The 27649-nt window shown below is 52.0% G+C and overlaps 9 protein-coding genes across 9 annotated transcripts; 4 read left to right on the forward strand and 5 right to left on the reverse strand.

The window, feature by feature from the left end:
- Positions 1-220: 220 nt before the first annotated feature.
- On the forward strand, positions 221-2501 carry MRS44_004188 (uncharacterized protein; the record flags this gene model as incomplete). Its single annotated transcript, XM_046277685.2, has 5 exons — positions 221-339; positions 397-525; positions 571-1228; positions 1278-1790; positions 1842-2501. 5 exons carry the CDS (start codon positions 221-223, stop codon positions 2499-2501), a joined length of 2079 nt encoding a protein of 692 aa, XP_046125651.1.
- A 320-nt stretch (positions 2502-2821) lies between these two features.
- On the reverse strand, positions 2822-3637 carry MRS44_004189 (uncharacterized protein; the record flags this gene model as incomplete). Its single annotated transcript, XM_046282739.2, has 2 exons — positions 2822-3299; positions 3351-3637. 2 exons carry the CDS (start codon positions 3635-3637, stop codon positions 2822-2824), a joined length of 765 nt encoding a protein of 254 aa, XP_046125652.2.
- Positions 3638-4193: 556 nt separating this feature from the next.
- On the reverse strand, positions 4194-4994 carry MRS44_004190 (uncharacterized protein; the record flags this gene model as incomplete). Its single annotated transcript, XM_065622093.1, has 3 exons — positions 4194-4359; positions 4410-4695; positions 4745-4994. 3 exons carry the CDS (start codon positions 4992-4994, stop codon positions 4194-4196), a joined length of 702 nt encoding a protein of 233 aa, XP_065478165.1.
- Positions 4995-6073: 1079 nt separating this feature from the next.
- Positions 6074-10979, reverse strand: MRS44_004191 (uncharacterized protein; the record flags this gene model as incomplete). The annotated part of the gene is made up of 3 exons (XM_065622094.1): positions 6074-7878; positions 7927-10635; positions 10739-10979. 3 exons carry the CDS (start codon positions 10977-10979, stop codon positions 6074-6076), a joined length of 4755 nt encoding a protein of 1584 aa, XP_065478166.1.
- Positions 10980-13565: 2586 nt separating this feature from the next.
- Positions 13566-15626, reverse strand: MRS44_004192 (uncharacterized protein; the record flags this gene model as incomplete). Its single annotated transcript, XM_065622095.1, has 6 exons — positions 13566-14164; positions 14235-14488; positions 14531-14860; positions 14933-15013; positions 15072-15312; positions 15455-15626. The coding sequence occupies 6 exons, from the start codon at positions 15624-15626 to the stop codon at positions 13566-13568; spliced, it is 1677 nt and encodes a 558-aa protein (XP_065478167.1).
- A 2023-nt stretch (positions 15627-17649) lies between these two features.
- Positions 17650-18534, forward strand: MRS44_004193 (uncharacterized protein; the record flags this gene model as incomplete). The annotated part of the gene is made up of 1 exon (XM_065622096.1): positions 17650-18534. One exon carries the CDS (start codon positions 17650-17652, stop codon positions 18532-18534), a length of 885 nt encoding a protein of 294 aa, XP_065478168.1.
- A 2010-nt stretch (positions 18535-20544) lies between these two features.
- On the forward strand, positions 20545-22321 carry MRS44_004194 (uncharacterized protein; the record flags this gene model as incomplete). The annotated part of the gene is made up of 5 exons (XM_046277687.2): positions 20545-20837; positions 20890-20896; positions 20943-21392; positions 21440-22021; positions 22070-22321. 5 exons carry the CDS (start codon positions 20545-20547, stop codon positions 22319-22321), a joined length of 1584 nt encoding a protein of 527 aa, XP_046125658.2.
- Positions 22322-24103: 1782 nt separating this feature from the next.
- Positions 24104-26147, forward strand: MRS44_004195 (uncharacterized protein; the record flags this gene model as incomplete). The annotated part of the gene is made up of 6 exons (XM_065622097.1): positions 24104-24261; positions 24308-24440; positions 24521-24616; positions 24662-25365; positions 25416-25742; positions 25790-26147. 6 exons carry the CDS (start codon positions 24104-24106, stop codon positions 26145-26147), a joined length of 1776 nt encoding a protein of 591 aa, XP_065478169.1.
- A 315-nt stretch (positions 26148-26462) lies between these two features.
- MRS44_004196 (uncharacterized protein) lies at positions 26463-26948 on the reverse strand (the record flags this gene model as incomplete). Its single annotated transcript, XM_046279046.2, has 1 exon — positions 26463-26948. One exon carries the CDS (start codon positions 26946-26948, stop codon positions 26463-26465), a length of 486 nt encoding a protein of 161 aa, XP_046125660.2.
- Between the last annotated feature and the right edge of the window lie 701 nt (positions 26949-27649).

Below are 27649 nucleotides of genomic sequence, written 5' to 3' on the forward strand. Positions count from 1 at the left end.
CGACATCACGGTTGCGACCAGATCGACTAGACGCATGTCCAATCGGGAAGAAACCGGATCCCCAGATTTGTTAAGATCAAGCGTTTGCCGCTACCGACGATCCCCAGGTTTCCCACCTCGTGCGGCGACTTTACCATCTTTCCGCCTCCTTTTGTGGTTGAGACCCGAAGACCCCATCAGTCCACTCGAATCGAGAGACGGCTAAACGCAAGTAGCCGACATGACCTCGAACGATGAGAGTCCCCGTGAGTCCGAGGGGGAGGGAAAAGATGATATCGACTCTCTTAACCCGGCCAGCAGCATCTCTGGCAAGCGACAGCGCAAGACCAAATCAACGGCGTAAGAGTGAGACATTTCGTGCGCCCGGGAACCCCTTGCTGATTCATACCCAAACAGCTGCCGTCGGTGCCACGCCCGAAAGGTAAAGTGCTCGGGAGGACAGCCCTGCGAGAACTGCCGACAGGCAAGCAAGGGTGCTGAGTGCTCTTATCCCCGGAAGAACCGGTTGGTCAAGGTCAGCCAACAGTAAGTTGATGCATGGCCTGACATGTTTCCTCTCTGACGTGGTAGATATATCGATGACCTTGTCGCCGAAAATCAGCGGCTCCGTAATAGTCGAGATGCGGACACCAAAGCTCGGCCTGAACTCGGCGCACTGGAGGCTCCAATTGCCCCTACCAATGGCCAGGCTGAGGGGACCTCGACCTCGACTCTTCAAGGGACCCTGTTGGAGGAACGCCCATGGTTCTTTGACATGAATGTTCTTCACACACCGGTATTGATCGGTGAAGCATCAGATGCCGCCTTTGCCACGCGTTTCCGCCAAGCCATCTCGGAGCCAGGGCATAGTCATATTCCTCGAGTCAATTACGCACCGGATGATAGACTACTTACCCTCTCTGATGCCGACTGTCCCTGGCCTATTCCCTCCCGGGCACGGTTGCTGGTCAATGTCGCCCTCAAGTATGTCAGTCGCTGCTATCATATCGTCCGGAAAAGTCAGATCCTCGAGGGACTTGAGCAGACGATCCAGAACCCACATTCTACCGATTCGCTTCTGAAGAGTAAACTATGGGCCTTGTTTGCCATCGGAGAGATGTACTCGACGCGGACGGCCGCAAAGGAAAAGAACTTTCCAGGCATGTGCTATTTTGCTCGGGCGACTCGTATCCTCCGCATCATCAGTGAACGGCCGAGGATTGATGCCATCGAGATCAGATTGCTTCTGGTAGGTTACTCGACAAGTAACTTTACCAACGTAGGCTAACCGTTCCAAGTCCTTTTACTCTCTTGCACTCAATCGTCGGTACACGGCATATGCTCTGGCAGGCTCTTCTGTTCGCCTTTCTGTGGTTATGGGACTACACCTCAACGTCCCCGAATCCCAGCTAAGGGATGCTGCTGCTAGAGAACACAGGAATCGAGTGTGGTGGACCGCATACAGCTTCGATCGCATGTGGGCATCAAGGCTTGGTCATCCAGTCGCGATACAAGACAACGATATCGAAGTTGACTTCCCTTCTGATCCGGTATTAGAAACATCATCGGACGACTTCGCAGACTCGGCATACTTTATTGCAAGTATACGATTGGCTCGCCTCGCTGGTCGGGTGATTAACTCTATTTACACACGACGACCCCAGCAAAAGACCCTGTCTCAAAGAGTGCAAGAGGCTTTGAGGGATCTGCGCACGTTTGTGGAAGAGCTGCCAGCTCATCTACACATTGAGTCGACGGACGGACCTGAACCAAGTCCCAAGCCTCTCTCCCTACACCTTTACTTCAATCAGGTAAGGATATGCCCCTCAAATTCAGGTTGAATTGCTTCTAATGCCCGACAGGTCGCCATCACTTCCACCCGACCTATTCTTCTCCACGTTCTAAGAACTCACGTCGCCGCTTGGGAGACCCAGCCAAGGGCAGAACCCCAGATTCCCGCATCTGCCGTCACCCTGTCAGAGGCTTGTGTGAGATGTGCACGACACTCATGCCGTCTACTAATTGAGTGCTGGATTGATGGATCATTTGCTACGTTTGACTACTTCTATACACAATACCTCTTTGCTGCCGCCACTGTGCTGGCCATTTCGAGTCTTCTCGACGGCAAGGAGTGTCGAAGCGATAAGGAGCAGTTTGAGTCGGCCGCTCAGTTCTTGGCTCAGCTGAAAGAGAATGGTAACTTCGCTGCCGAGGAGTTCTGTCGACATTTAGACGCCATGAAAGTTTGCATGGCGGCAGTCCAATCACGGAGGGGAGACTTTACCATACCGGATGCCAACCTCATACAACTGGATGGTATCGACGTTAGTCAAGCACTCACGGCGGCCAATCCCACAGCGGGCATGGCATTGTCAGAGCCTTCACTGCAGGAACTTCTGTCCCAGCCCGTTCTGGATTTGCAGTTCATCGATGCTTCGATGTATCACGATGGTTCACAGGGACTGTACTGGCCAGATATCAGCCCCGAGAGTTGGACGACCAACGCGTGGACACCAAACTAATACGTTTTCAACCAAAAGTGGATTTTTTGTTTGGGGGGTTGTTTGTTTTTGTTAACGTAGCCATGTCTTGAGATGATTGAATTCCAACTTTGTGCGTCTTTTTTTGGTTCCAGTCTGCCCCTGATATTCATCCTGATCATAGGTTCATATCTCGGGATAGATAATACCTATTTGTTTGCGCCAGTGCACACAACTTCCGATTGATGTCAAGATAATTCGTGCCTAGAACCGTTGTTGCCCTCCAGCTCCGGGATATCTCTTGCACGCCGAGTTCATGCCTACCCCCTGTTCCAGAAGTACCGGCAAGCTCCGGCGGCATCCTACCAGCCTCCCCAGCTCTGGGATGACGGGTTTTTCTTCTTGTTCCAGTTCGCGAACAGACCCTCCTCTCTCCTGCGAGGTCTTTGTCGCTGTCGCCAATTCTGCAGGTTGGGCTGGCGTCTCCAGCTCTGCAAGTCCATCTTTCGGGTGGTTTTCATCAGATGAGACATGACTCTTTTGTGTTCCACGGCACCCCCTTCTGCGAAACAAAAAAAGAATAAAAATCCGGCGAGTACGGCTACCGCTGCAGACCCGAGGGCTATACCCACAACTGCACCAGTGGGCAGACCTGTGGGATGGGGATGTGACGTCGGACTCGAGCTCGAAGTCGAAGTAGCGGCGCTGGTTGTTGAAGTTGAGGTTTCGAAAGCAGTGAGGTCAGACTTGGCCCATCTGATCTGAAACGCGGGGACCATGATCGTATCGTTACCAGAGACGGAGCTCGCGTAGATGAGGTAGTCGGAACACGAGTACGAGCTACAGCCACGGTAAGTCTAGGTCATGTCCAGGGGAGGAGGAATCACGGACCTAGGCACACATATGGCCGCCGCCTCGGTTGGACGGACCGTCCCGCCATAAGCTGAATCTGTCACAGTACATCCTGACGTGTACCCATGTGGACAAATCCCGGGTGAGTAGAAGCCAAAGCTCTCCCATATGGTCCAGTAATCTGGCGGACAGCAAGAGTCGAGAGTGGTGTGCTCATCACCTACCAAGGGCACGGACGATGGACAGTCGTCAGGTATAGTCCATACTGTCGTGAGCGGCTCGATCAAGCTGCTTTTTCTATCAGGATTGCCGAACTCGTCGGCCATTCTAAGCAAGGTTAAGAATACACCGAAGAACAGATGAAGACAGGGGAGGCTGATGGTTCTTAAATAAGTGGTTGCATCCCAACAGCACGTTGGTGTCGTCGAGATGGGTTTAGTCTCGCAAACTGGTTGTTAAGAGGTTACTGGTGTGATAGGCTGGTGTTCAACTAAACGACGCCACGAGACTTTTTGAATCAATAGTGGCAGGAGCGAGGCTCAGTTGTTGCCGAAGAGCCGACTCAGCGCGTGTGCAGAGGTGAAAGGTTGACTAACTACTGAGGAAATTGGTAAATCTAGACCGGAATAAGTTGAGATCGACCTTTCCGTGGCTTGAGGCGGCACGTGGGCGGTTCATAACCGAAGAAGCGGCTGATTATGGATGCTAAGCAGTCTATTCAGTCGTGTGTAGCCAGAATGGCCTTTCACTCTGAAGATTGACTGCAGGACAGAGGCAAAGTGGCATTCCTTCAGTAATACATAGTGACAAATGTGAGGCAGGCAACCCGGGCTGATACTTGAAGGGGATGTCATTGCCTATTCACCATACCTACCAGTTCGTCTACTCCTCAAACTTGACATATCCCTTGCCCTTTACAAAAGAAGCCAACCATGGACCCTGAGCCTTGGACTCAGCGAGCTCAGTATAAAACTCTCCGTGGGCTTTCCCATCGATAGCCGCCATCACTGGCGACCCATCTTCATTCCTCTGGTCCGCATAGTAAAACCTGTCCTTGTCAATGCCAGGTAAATCTCACTAAAATAGGCGCTATCTTACTTGTAACCTTGGGAGCTATATGCCTTGGCAGCAAATGAAATCATGTGCGAAGACGCAGCTTTGCCAACGCCGAGACTCAGAAATGGAGGGAAAGGCTCGAGGTTGGCCTTGTTTCCGGTGTAGATGAATGTCCGGGATGTAGATTCGGGCAGCTTTGCAAAGCCTGTTATCGCCAGCTGAAGAAGTTGAAGTACGCTTGTTGTGTTGATAGCTAGGTCGGCTGCGAGGCCAGACACTGGAAGCTGGATTGGGTCGGCGTTATCTGGCGCCATGGTGCTGGCATATGCTAGCTCTGTCGTCAGTACTGATGCTTCAGTATAATATGCATCACTCACCATTGTGGATAACGACGCTAGGAATTCCAAGCTCATCCACAGTGCGCTTATATGCTGCCTCTACCGAAGACGTATCCGCCAGATCGCCTTTGACATGCAAGAAGTCTCGACCTTCAAACACTGGCGCCAGCGCACCACGGGAGACGATGGCCACCTTGTACCCCTTTCGAGAAAAGGCATCTGCGACGCCATAACCAGTGTTGGCGCCGGCACCAAAGATGAGAATAACAGGGTGATTTGCGGCGGACATGTTGACTGACTGTGGGATAATGTGTTGGGTAAGGTTTTAAGATACCAGCAGATGGGATATTTATATGCATATACGGTTACATCGAACGGCTTACATGATTAATAATTCCTCGAGAGAGTAAGCGCACAGATCGACCCGCCATTCGGGTTCCAAGTGACGCTGTTGGACAGCCGGTTCTGATGTTGGCATAGCACCGCTAAGTCCGGCACTTGCAGAAAAGTATTAATAAAACGCGCCCGTCACAGGTATTGTCTGATCGTTCATAAGTTCAAGTGATGAACCTGTTCAATGAATGCTTTGGACTGCCCAGATTCAGGTTGAACGACACATGGTACCCCTATCGGTGAGAAAAAGCGCCTATGGTTGATGGTACAGAATTACTCGCTTATTTCCACTTAGATCACCCCATGTAAGTTGGTCATGACGCATCTGAGTTCTTATTTCGTAAATGTGGCTCTATCATGAAACGTCGATGCAGCCTTGTCCAGACATGAGAATCACCACCCCCTTTGACCGGCATGATACACTCACAGATAGTGCTTACTTCTAGCGCCTACCCCAGATGACAAAAGCTCTATTTATCCTTGGAAGGCTCATATTTAGAGCTCTATAGGAATCGAAGCATGGTCAGATCCTCTGGTGATGAGTCTGGCGCGAAAAATACTGTCTCTCTAGAGATGTGCGCGGATGAAAGAAATGGCATGGTTTCCTAGATATACGAGGATACTTGAATCCTCATGACACTGTTATTTCCCGGCGGTCCTTGTTGTTGAAGATGATTGCACTTCCTCTTGGCAGTCGAGGGGAATTTGGGGAACAGGAGCAAAGGACACAATTTCCAACGCAATCTCGTGTTGTCTTAGCACATTCTTCTTTTATTCTTGTGCCTGACACTGCCTGTGACTGTCAGAGGGAAAGTGTAAATAAGTCAGATGTTGGATATGGCGGCAACACATCAGGCAACGAGACAAGAGCTGGTGCAGCCATAGAGCTCGGATCCCAAGCAAGAAGAGGTTAAAGAGGGAAGACGATACAAATTAGTTACAACATAATACAAACCAATACACACCATTCACCCCTCAAGACTTCCTCTTCTGCAACAATCCCTTGAACGGGTTCTTGCCCCGGAACCTCAACCACGTCGCCACATAGATAATCGCATAATTAAAGACAATAAACCCACAAAAGATTCCAAAATCCCGCCAGATGTTCCTGTAGTAGACGCTGAATCCAGCACCAAACTCATCTCCAGTCGCATATTGACAAAACTCGCAGATTCCCCCTTCACCTGTCTGCACGTAACCACCCGCCTGCTGGATGTATTGTCGCGCGTACTCCTCACATGATTGACCAGACGGTGCTTGGAAGCGTGCAAACTCGCCTGACTTGCACTCAACTGGTTGATCATGAATGGCAGCGCCGAGGAAGGCTTCGAGGAGATAGTGGAAGGGCGTGAGCCAGTACATCCAATCTCGCCAGAAAGCCGGCAATCCAGCAGGAGGAACAACGACACCACAGAAGGATACGACAAAGAGGAAGAATATGGGTACGAGAAGAGAAGCAAGAAGCTCATTCGGAGCGAAAGCGGCGATGGCCTGTCCAAAGCTGGTATAGTACAGCTCAAACAGCAACACCAGCAAAAACGCAAAACCAGAAGTGAAGCTTGAAGCTTGCCATCCAAAGACTCCCCACCACCAGCAGTTGAAATAAATCCCGCCTGCAAAAATGCGATATGGAATCTCAACTGCAACAGCAGCAGTAGTCCATGCGAACCAGCTGTATATCTTGGCATTGTTCTCGCGCCACTGGAAGATCTGTCGTGACTTGAGGAAAACGGGCTGGAGCTGCTGGATGAGAGGCGGGCTGATGGTGAGGGTCATGAAGATGGAGAACAGCCTGTTCTGGTAGTCGATGGATGCAAAACCAATCTTGTAAAAGGTGAAGCAGTTGAACAGACCGGTGAGAATATGTAGCATAAAGTTGCCAAAGATGTACTCTGGGGATCTCCAAAACGCGATGAAGGAGCGGCGGACGACAGCCCATGTTTGGGTCGAGAGAGGCATGGCGTACTCGCGGTCGTCTTTAAGGCTTTGGGATGGTTCGACATTGCGACGACGCTCAATCATTTCTTCGATTTCTCGAGCTCGGGTGTCGCGTTCGGATGAGTTGGCCCATACGTCGCCCCAATCTTGGCCGTTATAGTCAGGATCTCCGGCACCGATAGAGTCGAGCATGTACTCGGCGGGATTGGCATCAGGTGGACACTTGGGGGCTCCGTTGGACTCAAAGTAGCGGATGAGATTCTGGCTGTCGCTGCCCAAGGGACCATGATACACGACGCGACCACCGGCTTTGAGAAGAAGAAGGTCGTCAAAGTGCTCGAACAAGACGGCAGAGGGTTGGTGGATGGTGCAGAGGACGGCTTGACCTGCATCTGCGAGCTTCCGAAGGAACCGGACAATGTTGAAAGCAGCGCCAGAGTCGAGACCAGAAGTGGGTTCATCAAGGAACATCAAAAGCTCAGGCTTGGAAGCCAACTCGACGCCGATAGTCAATCTCTTGCGCTGTTCGGCGTTGAGACCCTGTCCAACAATACCTATCGTAGCACCAGCGATGGGACGCATCTCGAGCAGATCAATGATGGTCTCGCAGTACGCCATCTTTTCCTTTGTCGAAACCTCCTTGGGTTGCCGAAGGAGAGCTGAGAACTGCAAGGCCTCACGTACAGTAGAGGTTGGTTCGTGAATGTCCATCTGCTCCGCGAAACCGGTCGCTCGCTGGAACGACTTGGGAAGAGGCCGACCGTCGACGAGAAAGTCGCCTGTGATTGTTCCAAAGTTGATTCGCTGAGCCAAGGCGTTGAGAAGAGTCGTCTTTCCGGCGCCTGCAATCTGTCAGTTATTGCAGTGGTACTCCCGAGGCAGTGACTTACCAGAAGCTCCCATGAGGGCAGTCAACTTTCCAGGACGAACATAGCCCTGAACATCCTGAAGCAACTTCCTCTGTCCCTTGTCATACGGGATCGTGTAGTTGATGTTCTGAAACGTAAACACAGTCTCATTCTTACCAACCTCCTTGGTGATCTGCTGGTCCGTCTTGGTCCTCTCAGCAGTCACGCCCTCGGCGAGGGAAACAACCCGACCAGCTTCTTCATCGTTCTTCTCATTCTTGGTGCGCCCGCCAGTGTCAATTGACTCTTCAACAGCCTTGGGAACTTGACCTCTCTTGAAGACGGTGATGGCACCACCTCCGACGTTGGGTTTCATGAGTTCCATGCCGAGAGCTGTGAGGAAGACGAAGAAAAGGAAGAAGGCCCACAAGAAGCCAAAGTTGCGCCACAGGTGAGCTCGGGTGTAGCTGAATGACTGCTGAATGTAATCTGATCCCTCAACGGAAGAAGCTCCAGGAGATGAGCCCGGTAGGGTGCAACCTTGGTACTGCGGCTGAGCGTTGGGGCCCTGCGGGACCAGGTACGGTGGCGAGCATTCGAGGGTGAGGCCAGTAAATTCGTTAGCCATTAGGCACTCGAACCCGTATTGAATCCAATTGATCCATCTCAGCCAGCCGAACCAAGGACGCATTGAGTCAGGAGGGATCAAATAGCCTGTGTACACAATGACGATCTGTACGCTCAAACCCGTGAACCGAGTCGCGATATCGAGACTCTTGCACCACGCCGAGATGGCCCTGAAAAAGGCGTACGTCACCATGGTGACAAGCCAAAGGATCAGCGTCGCGATAAAGAACTGCGACGCGGTACGGGCCAGGTTGGACATGAAGTAGATGATGACGTTGAACAGGACGACTTGGATAAACACCATAGGAATATCAACGACCGTCTGTGCTATAGCAAATGCGGATGGTCGATAGAAGGAGAAGGACTTGTGCTTGAGAAGAATGGGCTTGGACTCGAACGCAGCAGTCTGCTCAGCCAGAGCAAGAAGGGCATTGAACAACAAGAGGAAGAAAAGTGTACCGCCGCGAGGAAACGCGCCCGCAGCAGTTTCAGGGAGGTTGTAGAAGAGACTTCCCACAATGAGACCCTGGAAGAGAAGACCACCCCATTTACCAAACAGCGAGGCTCTATCGCCAGTCATGACGAGGAATTGTCGATGCGTGCAGGCGAGGACTTGCTTGTGGAAGGGAATCTCGTAGTTCTTCTTCTTGGTGCGCTCCGACTCGTGTCTGCGGCGTTCTTCAGCTCGACGGCCAAGCTCAGATTCGAAATTGTCAATGTCCTCGAGGTTCTTTTGGTAGGCGTCGCTTCGACGGTACGCTTCAGCGAATTCGTCTGCGGTGCGTGGGATGCGATCTTCCCAGCCGCTGCGAACACTGCGCTCATGCTTATCCGTGACTGAAGTCAAAAAGTCGGCTGTAGTCCATCGCTCAGGACACTCAAACCCCAGATCGAGAAAATACTGCTTCGCATGGTCTGAAGGTCCAAAGTATAGGCACTTGCCATGGTCGATGAGCAAGACCTTGTCGACGAGATCGTATAGAGTCTCGCCAGCTTGGTAGAGAGACACGGCGGTCGAAGTGTCGGCCATGTTTGTCATGGCGCGAATCGACTTGACGTATTCGACGGCTGTACTCGCGTCGAGACCTTTGCTGGAGTTGTCCCATCCTTGCACCGAGGCTCTGGTGATCATGGCCTCGGCGATGCTGACTCGCTTCCTCTCGCCGCCCGATACACCACGGATGAACTCATTGCCAACCTTTGTTCCAAGGGTATGTTCAATCCAGAACAGCTTTGTTACAACTCGTAGAAACTCGCGGACGTAATCCGCACGGCTCTCACCCTCCAGTCGATCCTCCTTCCCAGGCGTTCGCGTCTGAAGCGCAAACTGAAGAGTCCTCTTGACCGACAAGGTAGCATAATGCAAATCGTCTTCCGGATTGTAAATGATCTCTCCCCGAAAGTCCTTTGCCATAGTTCCCGCATCAGTACCTCCATACGTAACCTCCCCCTCAACAGCCTCAAAGCCAGCCCTCTGGTTACAAAACGCCTTGAGAAACGTGCTACAACCTGCCCCAGGCCTGCCCAGTACGAGGAGCAACTCGCCGGGACGCACACACCCATCAAAGTCACTGATTAGATCCCTAACAGGTGGCTTGGCAAACGCCGCCTTCGGACCCTGAGTGAACAGCTTCGAAAGTGTCCGAGGGAGGCCGAGGAAAAAGTCGCCGACGGTGGGCTGGAGGCTTGCACCGAGGCCGACTCCGCGGACGGTCAGGCGGCGAAAGATGACTCCGCTGTGTCGCGTCTTTTCGCCCTCGCTCTGCTTCTGGCGGGCTTGGCCAAAGATGCGTGACATGAGACGCTCAAGTTCTTCGTGTTCTTGTTGTTCCTCCTCGGGTGTGCTCGCAGACGTCTTGCGACGGGACAGAACGCGGAAGAGGTCATCTTCGGTACGAATCGTCCTCTTTCTCTCGAGGTTGGGTCGTTCTTTTTCTGGATCGTTTGACTGGGACTTGATGGGCGAAAAGATTGGTTCGTCGGGAGAAGATGGAGCGTCGGTTGGTGAAGGTTCGCCAGCAACTGCAGTTTCCTTGTGCTTCTCGTCGGTCGAGGCTTCGCGTGGTAGGATGGTACTGGAAGACGAATTCTCATCTCTCGACATGCCAACAGCCGCAGCCAAGCCTGAGACATTATCTTCTTTCGCTCAGCCTGCTGCTGTGACGCCTGTTGCTCGTGCGTGTGCCATGTTTTCTCGTCTTGGCTCCCCTCAATCACATCGTAGTACTGGTGCACATTCGTTGTCTGTGGCTGCTGTCGTGTACCCAAGTCTCCACGGCCGAAGCCCCGATGGCCACCGGTTGGCCCCAGCCGGAGGTGGCCGGGCCATGACGCCCCGAGACGCCGGCTTCGAGTCGGTGTGCCGTATCACCAGTCGGCGTCAACTGGTCAATCGAACTGACACTGGGCGTGACGGGGAAACCGCCCGGAATATCCTCATCCCGAGGAGTAGGTCTCTCGTCAGCCATTGCAATTGATGTTTGAAGTGTCATGGAACATGGACATTTTAGCAGTAGTTAACCAACATGGCATTTTAATCTCGACGCTGCGGATGCCCTGTGAGGCGTCTATGACGACACCAACGCAAAACGTCGGACTTCGGACTTTTGAATAAACGCGACCAACTACGAACAAACGTCTTATCTCGTGCCGCGCTGACGCGGAAGCAGCCACGATGGGAGCGGCTTCGATCGTAGTGCGCGGGTGGTTTCGTCATAGACTTTTAAGCTTACTGGAGGTTTGGTTTAGCTACCCTAGACTTGGCGTAAATCTACTTCAAGTTTTGTATCAATTGACTGGGGACACAGATGCTACTCATTTTGATGAGTATTAATTAAAGAGGACCCGTGACTTAAAGAAATTACAGAATGACGCAGTGTAACCACATGTTTGCAGTCAAAAACTCCTCTCGTTCATGTCGGATACTGTGCATATCCCCAGTCTCACCAATACCCAAACCAGCTCACAAGTCAGACCACGAGATGTCCTCTTGTTGTACGGGTCATACAAGGGAATAAAACGACATTCTGGAAATAATTTCGCGATGAAAGGACCCTGAAAATCCACACCGAACCCAGACTTGGCATCGCTCAAACCTAGGCTCGATCGCGATCTCACCACACCATCATCTACCGGACAGCGGTGTTTGTCATTAATTCCGTCCACGTGCAACTGCCGACCACAAGCAACGTCAGAGCTGTGTTACTCATCACGTCGCACAAAGACAGCGGTGACACCTTGTGGTATGGCGTACACACTGGACATTTCATCCTAGCATCTCTGGGAAACATGACCAAACACAAGGCTCTGAAACCCCTGGGTTCAGCTCGCTTCTCCAACGCCATTCTGCACCATTCCGGAAACCTGGAAGGTAACCCTCTGTCGGCCAACCACGTTGAGGAAGCCGACACGCCCTCGCATGCTGGACCCTATCCGGATCAAGAAGCCTGCATATTTGGGGGTGATATGCCGCTGCAGGTAGCCAACCCTCCTTTTTACTCTGTTCTGAGGAGACAACAATGTGAGTGACAACAACGGGCTTGCTGCTGGCTGCCGTTTCCGGGCGCATGGTGGCTTCGGCCTTCAACGGTGCCGAGCAGATCTTTTTTGTCTCCCCCTCGCCAGTGAGACATCATCTCTCGCAGATAGACTATTGATTGAGAGCGTCACTCGCTAATCTCTGCAATCTGGCTCTATTGGCGAGGTTTACGTGATTAACTCGAGACAACCAAATATAGAGCCTGGCAACCCCTCCTCCCTCCCCCTCACCCCTAGCAACCCACCACCACGCAAACCGTCTCGCGTCTCGCGTTACACGTCTCGCTCAAGGTCGACAGCGATGCATACACTTAACGCAACGGAACATACTCCGTGCGTGGCCATAGGTTATTTACGGGGCCCAAGACATGATGCGTCTCTCCTGTCGCCTCTATGGATGGGAAATTCCGTCTGCATACATTGCAGTTGATCGCTTCTGCAGCGTGGCGAGAGCCTGCTGATCACGCAGGGCGCACACGATGGAGCCTGATGGGAAGGCAACCGAGTATATCAACGCGTCTGCCCTGCCCGTGAACCTTGGGAGAGGGGGAACGAACGCTCCAAGTGATTTGACCCGAACAACCATGTGCCAGTATCCCACGCGTCAACAAGACAACTCGACCCGCGACAGCTTCAACCCACCGCACCAACACTCACGAAACTCTCAGCAGCGAGATACATCTTCAACAATGCCTTCCGCAGACCAGCAGCACCGTCTCAACCTCGACGGCCTTCAAACCCTCTCCATCTCAGCTCCAGACGTCCCGAGCCCGCCCTACGAGCACCGCACCACCATGACGATCCAGCAAGACGAGCAGCAACCTCCGGCAACCCACTGGCCGCAGGACATCTGGCTTCACAGCCCCTCGTACCGAGTGCTGTACCAGCCTGTCCTCGTGGTCCCCCACCAGCCGCCGCCCGACGAGTCTCCCTTGCAGCGGCCAGCAACAACCAATGTGCCAGATGCGCCACTGCACGATCTGTCACAATGCCGCGACGGAGAGGACCCGCAGCCCGAGGGGAACCCCGCCGACGGGTGCGGCCGCTATCAGCCCAACGGACATGCTCATTCTGAATCCAAGGGTGACGGGCGTTGAGACATTGTGAAGGCATGCATGGAGGGGAAAAACACGACCAGCCAGTCTTTCACACTCGTTCAAGCCACCGGGTTTATTTCACGATGGTACTAATGGGAGTCTGCCTTGTTTATTTGCACTTTTACCACACACAACAACCAAAAAAAAGAGAGAGAGAGAAGAGGGATTTTGGTCTGTCTGTTAAACGAGGCTTTGGGTAGGGATGCGATGAATCTGGTCTCTGGTATGGATGTCGGAGCGACAAGGCTTTTACATGTACATCAGAGACAGGCGAAACACGAGGCCTTGGTACCAAAAACAAGGCTTTTTGGTACCTCCAAAATGACGTCTGAGAGAGAAAAAGTTGGGCGCTGTATCGGCATTAGTTAGCGGTCATGATTGATGATGAATTGAAAGATGGCTTCGCATCTCACTCAAAGATCAGCACTCAAATCTCCAATCAACGTTCTCCCAACCACTCCTACGAGTAATCTTCCCACCAAGTCCTTTGCCGTGCTTCTCTGGTCTTACCGTCCCGCTTGCGAGCTGCCCTCCAAGCATCTTCATCTCACCAAACCTCATACCCAAAGGCTCAACATCAAATCCTAGCACCAAAACAGCCATGAAGCCCAAAATCTCTGCAAATGCAAAGTTCCTCCCGGGACACAGATGCCTCCCCCCACCAAACGGGAAATACGCCGCCTTTCGCCTCCGCTCCGTCTCGGCGTCCCCAGCCTTCTGGAGGAACCGCTCCGCATCAAACTCGTCAAAGTCCTGCCCCCAGGCGCTCCGGTCGTGGTGCGTCACGCCCGCGGGGAGCTGGAGGTCGACGCCCTTCTTGAGGAGGTAGGATTGGCCGTCGGCGCCCGTGATGGTCATGTCTTGCATGATGCGGCGCATGCTGACCGAGTGGTTCGAGAGGCGCATCGTTTCGCGGTAGCAGCTGATGAGGAGAGGGAGTTTTGCGTCGAACGAGGCGATGTTGAACGTTGCGGTGCGTTTTCCTTCACTGTCAGATATCACTGCTGCAGCCTCGACCTCTTTTCTTAGACGATTCACAAGTTCAGGTCTCTCAAAGATAAAGAGAAGCATCCAGTAAAACGTAGGTACCGCATTGAGAGTCGCGACATTCGGTAGGATCACCTCGAGCTGTCCCACTTCGTTTACCGGTGAAGCCATGCTTTCGTAGGGCGCCTGCACGATTCTTGACAAGCTGAGACGTGGTTGGGTCGTTGATGTCATGGTCTTCTGTGTAGTATTTTCCCATCAGAGCCTGCAGCTTTGACCGTGCCCGATATGCCTTGGGCATCGTGATGGATGGGAAGAGAGATAACAGAAAGTAAGGGACAGATTCCTCAAACAGCCTTTCTTATCAGTAATTGAAGTCCCAACGAGCAATTACTTACCCTAGATCGTTAACCAGGTGCGGCTGAGGCCCAAACGGATCGTGATCTCCATACAGAGCCTTGGTCGTCGCCAGAGTCATAACATCTCGACACCAAAGATACAAATTCTCCACCCTCAACCCCCCATCCACCAGCTCCTCCCTCCCCGAGTTGACCTCATCAACACGCACTGTGCCGAAACTAATTGGATCCATCTTGGCAGAGATGCTAGCCAAGAAGTGGACATTCATCTTGTGCAGCATGGGCGCCTGAAAGCTCGAGTGGATGGCATCGTTAAAGTCGTTGAAGACATTCGGGCCTCGGACCTTGGCAAACGTCTCCTTGCTCAGGCTAAACGTCTTTTGCGCAAAGTTAATCACAAACGGCTCGAACGAGGCGATCCTAGACCGCAGCGCCGTCTACACGAGGTGAGGATCGTAGATGGTGTACATCTTGCCATTGAGCATGGGAAGCGTGGCGATGGGCTTTGTAGGGTTGGCATTGCTTTTCGGGCGTCAGCAGAGGGTGATCCAGAGCAGTGATACAGAAAGTGCAGACGCACTGGATGATCCTGTGATAGTCCGATTGGTGCCGTATGATGCCGATGATGTGGCCGACGAGGGGGATGGTGGGTTTCACTACAGGAGGCTCGCGGGGGTCCAATCGCGGCGTGAGGAGCAGGGACAGCGCGAGGGCGCCCGCCAAGAGCGCCGTGGTCCAGACTGCTGCGGTGCTGTAATTGCCATCGACGAGATCAGCGGCGAGGCCTGCAGGAGGGAGCCTTGATTGAGGACGCCCATGGTCTAGAGGCGTGGGATGAGGAGAAGCATGATTGTTTGGCAAGAAGAAAAATGCAGGTTGGGAGTTGCTTTTGAAGCATCAGCACCGCGATGCAACGCCCGCTGCACCTTGCTAGCGTGGGCGCGAAAGAGGAGAGACTCTAACTGGACTCGGGATGGGACGATCGAGGAAGTGCGAGTTGGCCAATGAGATGCTGACTATTTCGAAATTCAGGACTGCGCCGTACGGAAGCGTACGGAGTAGGGCTGTTGTAGGGCTGCTTGTTCCCGAGAGGTCGGACTTCTAGGGAGCTGACGTGAGATGGATGTTTTGGCATTGCCTCACAGAAGTGTCATTGAGTTCATGATCTTGCGGGGTGCACCAAATGACAAAAGACAAGTTTCCTCCCTCATTGACCACTGCCGAAGCTCAGCAGACGAATCCAAGGGTCATCTCCAACTCAAAGCCAGCAATCCATGCCAAGAGGAGACCTTAAGAAATGGGTTAGGGGAGCGGGTAACACTGGATCGAAAGCATGAAATGCGGGTCACCGTAGGATCATGACCAGGAACATGGTCCCTTTCCTTGCCTCTGCGGGCTCCTCACCAACAGGTTCGGACACTGCCGAGTAAAGGATGCAAGAGATGGGCAAAGCTTATAGCGACGTACACTCATATCGAGAACACATTGGTGGCGGCAGAGGCAAGGTCAAGGTGAACATCTCCAAGTCTGTAAGACAATGGCTAGTTCAACACAAGCACGACACCCTCCTCTCATCTCTACCGCAAGGGTGAATAAAACCTGATCGATCTCGGCTCAAGTGTCAGCCATGGATGGTGTTGGTCGGACTCGCAACCGTCGTTATCCATGATCTTGAAATCTAAAATCCCCATCCAAAGCTGCAGGGTAAGTAAGTTGATTGTCTACTGGGGGTCAATTGAGTGGCTCAGTAATCCATACTGAAAGGCACTTTGAAGTCGAGGTTGAGAGGATTTGCACACTAGACAGGAAGATTGAGAGAAAAGACTGCAGACGCATGTTTCAACCTACTTGTCATGATAGTTTCAGAGAGTAACCACGCTGCGCCCAAACCATAATTGGTGGTGAGTGCTGAAGAGGATGCTTGGGCCATGTGTTCGGACAATATATTTTCCGGAAGTGACAATCGAGGGACCCCTTCTGAGATCGACACACTTTCCTCAAACCGGAGCAAAGCTCCCTCAATTGCTTGGTGACGCCAAAGCAATTACTCCGACAATTTTTACCGCCTTGACTGTCGTCCGATTTCCCTTCCCCGAACGATGCGATACGATGTGGAATATGCAGGAGCGGGCTTGCCTAGCGTGGGCTATGTAGAAGCACAAATTGAACACATCTCGCGTTGTCAATTGGCAAATGCTTGATTGTCTCGCTATGGACCGGCTGTTCAGCGCATCAACAACGACAGCTTCACGGCACTGTGTCTACCGGAGCAAATCTCTCGCGCATGCCCTTTGTATCCTTGGCCGAGTGCAGCGATGTAGCAGCATGTACTCGGCTCGCTCGAATGGCCAGAGCAGGTCTACCATCTCGATGCCGGCTCTGGACCCTCGGGGAGATGGCTGCCCAATATTGTCTCCGGTCATTCTTGCCGACAGACCCCGGGCTACTGAAGGCACCTGGTCATTGCCTGGCTCGTGGCCATGAGCCGTTGTCTGCCATGTTGACGTCGTTGGAGCGGCTGAGGTGTTGAAGTGGACAGATTGAAGGTTTCGATGTCATCGTCGACACATCTTATCCAACTGTAGCAGTGCCTTCGCAAGAAAAAAAATACACCCCTGAAACCAGAGGTGGTCGGACACCAGTTCGTCGTAGCAAGTCACTTGTACTTAACAAAACAGCATCACCCTGGAGCTCCACCCCGATTTGGGGCCGCGAATGTGGGGCCGTGCCAGCCGGCCGCGATCGCACTCCGACGGTTGATCCTCCGATGACCACAAAATACAGCATATATTTTGATTTTACAATCTTTTCTAATATCTTGACGGGATGGAACTCGGCTACACATGTAAAGACTAGTATGGACAACTCTTGAATCATACTCAAGTGGAATCTGCGCCACTGCGCCTCGAGATCCGCCAACTGAACTTTGATTGTCACAGCGCCGATATGCAAAGCAGTCTCTCGAATAAGATTGCATAGGTACCTACGCGGGCCAAAAGCTTGACAAAACTCCCTCAGTGAGTCATCGAGACTTTGGTTTATGAATATCCTGCTTCCCCATGCTCCTTTGCTCCTTTGCTCCTTTGCTCTCTGCCTTGTTACGCCTGCAGAGATCTTGACAACATCCATCATCAGCTTGGAGCGAAAGCATTGACATGATGTCGGGTTGGTCTTTATTACCTCCTGAGGTGCGCGACATCATCTTAAAGTTCCTAACACATCATAACAACATCGCGCCCTATGCCACAGTCTCAAAAGAATGGCAGAGTGTCATAGAAAAGAAGAACTTTGGTCGCCTCAAACTTCATCCATCATCCCTCGACTCGCTTCAGAGACTCACCGAGCAACAGCAAGGGCTCGTCAAGCACATTTGGCTCAATATAGAGCTGAAAAGATATACTTGCCGATCCTGCCGAAAGATGGAGTCGCTTACATCGATCTATGCCAATAACAAAATCATGGCAGAAGCAATCACGAGATTATTCTTCCTCTTGGCCAACTGGAAGCAGAATGGAGGGGGCTTGACACTGGAGCTTAATGCGTACTCACCAAGCGACTCAGAACATTGGTTTAAGGGGTGCTACTTTGGAGCTCCGGATGAGGTCCTCGGATCTGAGTGTCCACCGCAACGTGGCCTGCTTGCGCCTGCAATTCATTACCCAAACCATGGATTTTGGCACGGCCCACCCACTGATGATGCCTTACGACGACCATTTGAACCAACTACCCTCAGGTTTCAGGAAGAGCTCCCTTCGATTCAAGCTGTGACACAGTTCTTTCTCCGCCGACAGTGCCGTCGTCAACTAGATCCTTCGACCTTGTCATACCTTTGGGCAAAGCTTCCCCAGCTAGGAGAAGTTAGATATGAGCCATGGCAGTTATCCGAAGGGGTCTCTCAAGACGTATGGGACTCCGGTAAGAAACCCCATCTAGATTCATCAAGTCACAAGACTAACTATCTAAACTACAGGCTACGAAAAAATGATTTGTCAGAGACTTCCGACGAGCGTCAAGAGGGTTACAATATTCGAGGATTTCAATGAAAATTATCTCGAGATATTCCAGCATTCTCAAGGGATAAATTCACACCTAAACCCAGACCGAGTCCGGATCACATATCCTGGGGGAGGCGCTGCATTTGCGAAAAAAAGCCGGCAACTTGAACACTTTTCAGTCGCTTTTCTCGTCGATGCCTGCCACTTCTTCGACGCTTGCCAACCGCATTGGCGATGGCCTCATCTGCGTTCGCTCGCATTGACCTCCCGGATGATGGACAAGAACAATCCGCTCCCGATTAGAAGGATACTAGAAGCCGCAGCGCAATCTGCACTTCACATGCCAGAGCTTGAGACCATGACTCTATGGAATGGAGCAAAAGGGGAAGCTTGTGCATTCACCTGGTGTCGACAAGATGCTTCAATATCCTGGCGTGGGACATGGGACTTCAAGCTGCACCCTTCGGTCATTAAGGATTGGAAGAAGGTGGCCTATAAATATGCTCGCCACGAGTTTACAGTAAACGAAGAGCTGTTGATGCAGGAAATTCGCTCTCATGGGGATGCAATTCAATACCTGGGTTTGCACTCTGTGGTCGACAATGTGTCCTTATGGCAAATATGTCGAGAGAACAATTGCGGCTAGTCCGGCCTTGATGACGCAGAAAAGATGCTCTGATCGGAGAACAAGGTAGTACAATTGGAGTTTTGATCATGATATCTACCAGGGTGGTTGCTTGGTGGGCAGAGCGGATGGGCAGAGTCAGTGGGTGTGGTGGAAATCAATACTCAGAAATATATGCTGCTGCTATTGAACATGTCCGCCCATCTGCTTCCCAGAGTATCCAAACACGAGTTCTCCAAAAATGGCCAGAATTGGCTAATACCCCAAAATCTATAAGACGTCTTCTCCAACCGGGAATATGGCTCCAATTCGCCAATCCAAGACTCGACCATTATCATCGACTGGTGGATGAGACGGGGACTCCATCAGCCGCCTTCAAGGTACCTTGGTTGGTGGTGAAGATTATCAATGCCGAGAATGATGATGTTGGGACAGGAACGAAGGCCAATGCGATGGCATAGACAATGTGGTTGTTATAGTTGAAGCCCGGCCCTTGATGAGATAACTGAGCCAGAAAACCACAATGTCGACCTAGGGCTCCTAGAAGCATATCCATGTCAAGGGAAGTTAAGAAATGGGCTAGGTGAGCGGGTAACACTTGGATCGAAAGCATAAAATACGGGTCGATCGTCCTTCTCCCGCTCTTGAAGCTCAACAGGATCACTTACCCTGCACGTGGACACGGGATGACAGGTTTCGGAACCAGGCAGGCGGGTTCTTGTCTGTTTATGAGCGTGACGACGATATCACGCGACCTTGAGCGCCGACGTGTCACATCTAGATCATCACGACACAAGATCTTGGTGTGTCATGATGAGATGGGCATCTCGGTTTCGGGATATGCACATCTACATTACATCGCCTGACTCTGACAAAGATACGCGTAAAAATGCGCCACACCCGTAAAATCTTCCTATAAAGAGAGAGCGAAACCGAGAAAGAAATCTTGATCCAATCTTCGAAAGTGGAACGTGGCGCTTCACAAGCCCGGACCCGGAAAGGGGGCTGCCCCGGAGATGTATGCACAACCTGTGCATAAAATCGGATGATTTGCACAACTCGCCGTCCGGAAGCTGGAGGTGCCGGGAGGGGACAGCATAAAGTCGGCGCCGACACCCTTCTTCCCCATGACACCCATGGCCAACCCCAGAAAACGTCCAGAAATGGGTGTCGTCGGGTTATTTAACGGGTCCAATAACCCGGGAATGAAGCATAATTCGTCGTCGGGTGTTGCAATTTCCAGTGCTAGCGCCCACCCCCTTCGCTCTCGGTATCGCTCTCGTTCAGTCCGGGTTGCGATTGGTGGTGGTGTCATGCGGACGAGGAGATGGGCATGCAAGATGGCAGCAGCGTTTAAATATCTTGCATTCCCAATCTGAATGATGTGTTGGGTGCTAACAGTCTGTGACAATCACCAAGTTCGTTAATCCATCATGGCTGAGAAACAAGAGACCCCCAAGAGTATCCAACTCGACGACATGGCTCGTCCCGAGAGCCAGCGAACACTCACTCCTTCGGTCCCTGGCAGCGAATCGGGGAAGCGACAAACAGACGAGGAAGCGGCAGTTCAGAGTGACAACAAAGAGGGTGAATCTTCGAGCTCTGCGCCTCAAGATCCCAATGCTGTTGGATGGGATGGCGACGACGACCCCAACAACCCCATGAACTGGACGCCAAAGAAGAAATGGGGATGTATCGGTGCTCTATCACTCATGACCCTATTGACGTGAGTTACATCTTCATCTCCAAAAAACTGCAAAATACTAACAGCTTCATAGTCCCCTCGTACGTCCCCCAAACCACCCCCAAGTCCCCCTCTAACCCATAACAGGGCTCCTCCATGTTCGCCCCAGGCGTCCCCGACATCATGCGCGAGTTCAAAGACGACAACGAAAACATCGCAACCTTTGTAGTATCCGTCTACGTCCTCGGCTTCGCCTTTGGTCCCCTCCTCGCCGCACCCCTCAGCGAGATCTACGGCCGCGCACCCGTCTTCAACGTTGCCAACATCCTCTTCATCATCGCGACAATCATCACCGCCCTCAGCCAGAATATGCCCATGCTCATCATTTTCCGCTTCCTGATGGGGTTCGCTGGTTCTACACCTGTTACAAACGGTAGTGGAACTATTTCTGACATGTTTCCTGTTGAGGAGCGTGGCAAGGCCATGGCTGTGTGGGCTATGGGGCCGTTGCTGGGACCCTGCATCGGACCGTTGATGGGAGGGTACATGATCGAAGATCTCGGTTGGCGATGGGTCTTTTGGGTCATTGCCATCTTTGTAAGTGCCTTACTTGTCCTTGAGAGTACCCTAGACTGACATGATAGGCCGGTGCCCTCTCCGTCCTCTGCTTCTTTGCAGCCCCCGAGACATACCATCCCGCCCTCCTCGAGAAGAAGGCCGCTCGTCTTAGGAAAGAGACTGGTAACCAGGACCTGTACTCGGTTCTCCATAACCCCAGCCTTACTAGCAGGAAGCAGTTTGAGCATGCCATCATTCGCCCCATGAAGCTCCTCTTCACCCACTTCCCCGTGCTAATCCTCTCCCTCTACGTCGCCATCGTGTACGGTGTTCTGTACCTCATGTTCAGTACCTTTACCTTTGTGTTTGCGCAACAATATGGCTTTGGCACTGGAACAATTGGTCTGGCCTACCTCCCCACCGGTATCGGCATGTTGTTCGGTGTCATGCTGTTCGGCGTCATCACCGATGTCATCATCAAGAAGAAGCTCGCGCAGAATGGCAAGACTGTTCCCGAAGACCGTCTTCCCGTCTGGCTAATTGCGCCCAACGGCATCATCATTGTCGCGTCGCTGTTCTGGTACGGATGGTCGACCGAGAACAACACGCACTGGATCGTGCCCATGATTGGCGTCGCCTTCTTCTGCTTTGGTCTGATGGGCATCATGGTAAGTCGCCTGCATACGCATAAAGAATGTCGCTGACGAGTATTGCAGATGTGTCTCCAGATCTACCTCATCGACTCCTACATTTCCTACGCAGCCTCCGTCGTCGCAGCCGTGACAGTCCTCCGCTCACTCGCTGGAGCCATGCTCCCCCTCGCGGGTCTATCGATGTACAACCATGTCGGCCTGGGCTGGGGCAATAGCATCCTCGCATTCTTATCGCTGGCGTTGGCGCCAGTGCCCATTGTATTCCGCTACTACGGAGCCCAAATCCGCGCCAAGTGCCCGGACAACCTGGGTTGATCGTTTCTTGTAAATGGTTTGAAGTGGAGGAAGACGGTTCAATTGCCACGTCGGCAACATACATACAATCCCCGAAAGCATAAAGCATCATCCGGAGTTCAGCGACATACCGAGTTTGTTTTGTCTATAGAATTATTGTGTAAAAAATATTTAATAGAGGCTTTAAGATGCTGGCAAACATCCCCGTACCAAGAATGACGGAACCCAAAGGTGGGAATGCCCGACTTTAAAAAGACCACCCCTTCACATGACCCCCCGGACGGGACCGGAGCCAATGAGACGATTATTATGCTGTAATAAGACAAGGTCTAAAATGAGAACAAAGTACGGAACTTTTTCTAGCTTGCCAAGTCCAAGTCCAAGCGTACCCACGCAAGAGAGGGGGGCTGTTCCGAGTGGCGCCACGGTAACGGTCAATATGCATGAACCCCAAATGTCTCCCTCGTCTAGCAAGCGAAAAATGTCTTCTTTTTCGTGGCGCTTTTAAACTCTAGAACGATGGGTCAGCCCTGTAAGACCTCCATTATCAAATCCCGAACCTTGGCCGGTGCGCTTTTTACGTATCCACGGAGGTAATGGCCCGGGTTGCCTCTCATCAGGTCGCCGTCTACGATCGGGGACACGGAGGAAGAGTCTTTGTCCGGAACTAGGATATTCCCGTACTACCGAGTTTCCGGATGATCAGCATTGAGCGTCTGACATTTGTCTTTCCAAGACGATGAATGGATTTGCGCGGCCGCTCCTTGGCGTATAACAAAGGTCGTCTGATGCGATTGATAAACTGCGCTGATAATCTACCGCGTGGCAAGCGAGTCAGATCAAGTGGTCTTATGTTTCCGCCAAGTTCTCGGCGGCGTCACCAAGACATTTTCTTACACACACAAGATCAATAACATGAGTCGTCGAGTTGAAAGAAAGCTGAGCTACCCCCAGTCAAGGCTTGTTCCAACAGACTGGTAACGGCTGGGAATACACTACCGGGTGATTCCATCCGCAGTGACCATGTGCTCCAATGTGTCTCGTGTCAAAAAAGAACAGCCGAGATCGCGCCGTTGAGCTGCATCGTGAAGGGCATCTCGAAAGCCGCCATGACCCGATGACAGTGGGGTGAAAAACACCAAGCTCTCTCATCTCCTAGGCCTGTCATAGGTGGACAGTTCAAGCTTGAGCTCTGAACCAGCAGGACGGGTTCGTTACCAGGATCTAAACCTCAAAAGACCTCCCACGCCAAGCTCCCAGATCTGACCGTTTGCATGTGGGCATTAAAAAATGTCGCGTGTTCAGGGTTCCCTCGTCCGTGAAGCTATTCCCAACGCGGAGAAGACAGGCAGGGACAGGGTGAGGCCTTTTTCCTTGGATCACGGTTAGATCACGGTTAGATCACGGTTTTTCAGGTGTCCATCACGGTTAATGCCAAGGAGAAATCGGGTCAGCCCACAGTGGAACCCACGCCGCGTGTTTTGAAAGTCTGGTCGATCCTTGCGTCAAGCAGCCAGTGAGGCGGTGATCTGATAAGATTAGATGGATCCATAGAAGGTACAGAACCCCACGCTCAGAGTTTTACGGTAGTGGCATGACATGTGAGTGAGACCGATCTCGGTTGGTCGCCGCACCGGGATGTGGGCTAGGCGGAAATGCCTCCGCTGTTGACGACGAGGGTCCGAGACACGAGCAGAATATAAACTTGGGCTGTTGGCCCCGTAGCGTTGCATTGGAAGGATCTGATTGTGAACCACAGCAAGGATAACAACTCAATTTCTCTCTTCTTTCTGTCTTTCGAAAATGGCTGCAGATACTGCGTCTAATCCTCGAAGCTCGGCTGATCTCGAGGCGGCCAAAAAGGAAGAGGGTGTTACTACTGAGGAGCGCCATGTCCCGACCAATACGGATATTCTGGCCGAGACGTGGTCTCGGAGGGCCTTGATCGTCGCCTTTACGGGGTCAGTTTTTGACATAATTCTGTCTTGATTATACTGACAACTATAGTCTATTTGCTACTACCTTCATCACCTCATTCCTCAAGTATGCAACCAAGGTGTATGATGCCTACGCCACGTCCGAGTTCAAGAAGCACTCTGCTTTGACCACCGCCAATGTCGTCGGTACCATTATCGGTCTCGTCACATATCCCATCATGGCCAAGTTCTCCAATGCAAGTTACTCAAACTAAAACTACAATTCGTCATCTTACATGTCCAGGTCTTTGGTCGCGCTGAGGGCCTCACCTTTTCCATCCTCTTCCTTGTTCTCTCGCAGGTCATGTACGCCGCCTGCCAGAACATTGCCACCTACATTGTAAGCCCCCTCCTAGCCTTCTCAAAACACCGCTAACAAATACAGGCTGGAGGCATCTTCGAGTCTATCGGTGACACTGGATACGTCATCATGCAACAAGTCTTCATCGCCGACACAACCAGCCTGATCAACCGAGGTTTCTGGACATCTCTCCCCGAATCCGTCGCCTCTATCCCAACTCTGTATCTTGGATCCATTGTCGCCGACAGCGTCCTCAAGCACTCGACTTGGCGATGGGGATACGGAATGTGGGCTGTTATCCTCCCCTTCTGCGCTGCGCCTCTCATCATCACTCTCTACATCCTCCAGCGCAAGGCCCGAAAGAATGGTTACCGCCGTGAAGGTGCTTGGGATGCTGCCGACAAGTCTCAGCCTCTTGGAAAGCGTCTCATCAACCTCTTCTGGGTCGATCTCGATATCCTCGGCGCTGTCCTTCTCGTCGTCGGTCTCGGTCTCACTCTGATTCCCCTCTCCCTCACCGGCGCTAAGCGAAGCGATCGATGGGACCAGGGCGGATACATCGCCATGCTCGTTATCGGAGTTGTTATCGTCGCCGTCTTTTTCGTCTGGGACGCCAAGTTCGCCAAGGAACCCTTCGTGCCTTTCCGCATGATCAAGGAGAGAACCGTCATTGCGGCTTGCATTCTGTCCATGCTCGACTTCTTCCACTACTCTTGCTTCACCATCTTCTTCCCCAGCTATCTCCAGGTTGCCGGTGGATTCAGCCCAGGCCACTCCACCCGTATTGAGTATGTCCTCTAATAACCATTTTCAAGATAGGTATACTGACCATTTACAGTAATGCCCTCCGTGTTGCTTTCCAGATCGCTTCCGTCCTTGTCGGTGTCCTCATGAAGTACAGCAAGCGCACTCAGATCTTTATCTTTATCGGTGTTCCTCTCGTTGTTCTCGGCCAGGGTCTCCAGATCTACTTTGTCAATCAGAACGGAGGAAGTGCCAATGAAGCCTCCTTCATCACCGCCAAGACCCTCGTCGGTGTCGGCCGTGCGTTCTATCAGACTGCCGCCCAGGTCTCCATCCAGGCTCTCGTCGCTAAGCGTGATGTTCCTGTTGTCACTGGCGTTTACTACGCCTCCATGAACCTTGGTGGTGCCATCGGTACTAGGTAAGTTTCCTCTGCATACGTACTAAGAGCAATGCTAACTCTCCCAGTGTGAGCGGTGCCATCTGGAACAACATGCTCCCCAAGAAGCTCGTTAAGTACCTCCCCGAAAACGCCAAGGCCAAGGCTATGCCCATCTACAAGTCCATTGTCGCCGCCCAAAAGTTCGCCAAGGGCACCCCCGTCCGCGCCGCCATTGACAAGTCATATTGCGAGACTCAGCAACTCCTCGCCATTGCCGCCACAGCCGCCCTCGCACCCATGCTCATCGTCATGTTCTTCCTCAAGACCATCGATCTTACCAAGGTGGATGATGCCAAGCTTGATGAGAACAAGTCGACTGATGGAGAGGTTGAGCCGCCTACGGAGAAGGGCGTCCAGCAGACTATCAGGGCTGAGGCACGTTGATATCCGGGAACTGGATAAAACACAAAAAAGCTGAAAACTTCTCTTCTCCTGTACTGGATAAATAATAATTGTACATAACCTAGTTTCTACTAAACGTAGAGAACATCTGAGCTCACTGAGTGAGCCATCAACAAATAGTGTCAGGGTATTGCTGTTGTAACAATTTGAGGAAACCAACACCCTATCATCGATATGAGAGCTCTTCGTTACATAAACTGGCTGAATCCTTAAGAGAAGGTGTTGGCCCCCGACATCAACCAGTGACGTCGATCAACATCGATACCATCTCTCCTCGCGCTTGCCAGTCGCAACTTTTCAGATAGACTCCTTTCCCCTTTCCAGCTCTCTGAGCTCTTTTTCTGCGTCGTGGATTTGCTGCCAATCATAACAGCCCCATTGCCGCTGATCATCCGTCTCTCGCAGTTCATGCCAAAAATGAACCCTGCTGCCAAAATGCTTCTTTGCAATCTTGTACACGCTTCTGATGTACGGCTCAGCAGAGGCTGTCAGGCGCCCACTGACCTTTGAGCTGAAGCGGAGAAAGTAGTCGCATCGCTCGGGGTTGCTGGGCATATGCGGACACTCGCCGACCATGAAGCAAATGTTGACTTCGTCGAAGTGATCGGGATGGTCAGAATCTGTTGGCATCTCCAGTACTTTGCCGTCATCCCGTCTTCCTCTTAGATCATATGTGTCCTTGTAGATGTCTATAATCTCATCGAGGAATCGTTGGTAGGCCTCCCTGTTCTCAGGAGTCACCTCGAGCCGAGGGTAAATATCAAAACCACAGCAGAAACCCATCGTGAGGGTAGAGAAGTTGTGATGATGTTTGGGCGGGGTTGTGACGGCATTGTCTGCGTAATATGCCCTCGCACGCGTGGTCGGCCTCCCAGCGCACACGTGACTTGGGCAGCAGTGCCTGATTGAAGTGACCTGGGCTCGCAGATGCTTTCTGATTAGATGCATGGCTTAGCAGTACCCGATAAGCTGCTCTGTCTCGCGCGGAGAGTGCCAATGTGTAGCCCGCCGGATAGCGAGGCAGGGTTCATGAGGAAATGGCAATCGCTATAACATCAGAATGCTCTGCACTCTTATCCTATGACCCTCTAGTTAAACCATCTGCTCCTTCCTTGGAGCCCTAGATACTTCTACAAAGCTCTCTTGGGAAAGCATCACGATCTAAAATAATCTCTGTGTATAGTCTAGCTCCTATAGAATATAAAGAACATATTAACTAGCTCACTGAGTGAGCCATTCAGAACAGCAACACCTGAGTATAAGCGTTGATCTGCGCCCCTGCTTTGAGTCCACTCGACCCGACAGAACCTATGACCGATAACAGTATTAATCATGGCACCTAGGCCAAAGGATCGTTTGCTTTGATTGATCATGCTGACGTGCCTCGTCCGCTTTGTGGCTTTATCTTATTTCCAGATATCTGAGAGTTCCAAGAGCATGGAATGGAAACTGGTAGTTGAACACTAATCATTGGCAATCATGCA

Source organism: Fusarium solani (genome assembly GCF_023522795.1).
Source record: "Fusarium solani strain SB1 chromosome Unknown bctg00000002, whole genome shotgun sequence".
NCBI classification, from domain to species: domain Eukaryota; kingdom Fungi; phylum Ascomycota; class Sordariomycetes; order Hypocreales; family Nectriaceae; genus Fusarium; species Fusarium solani.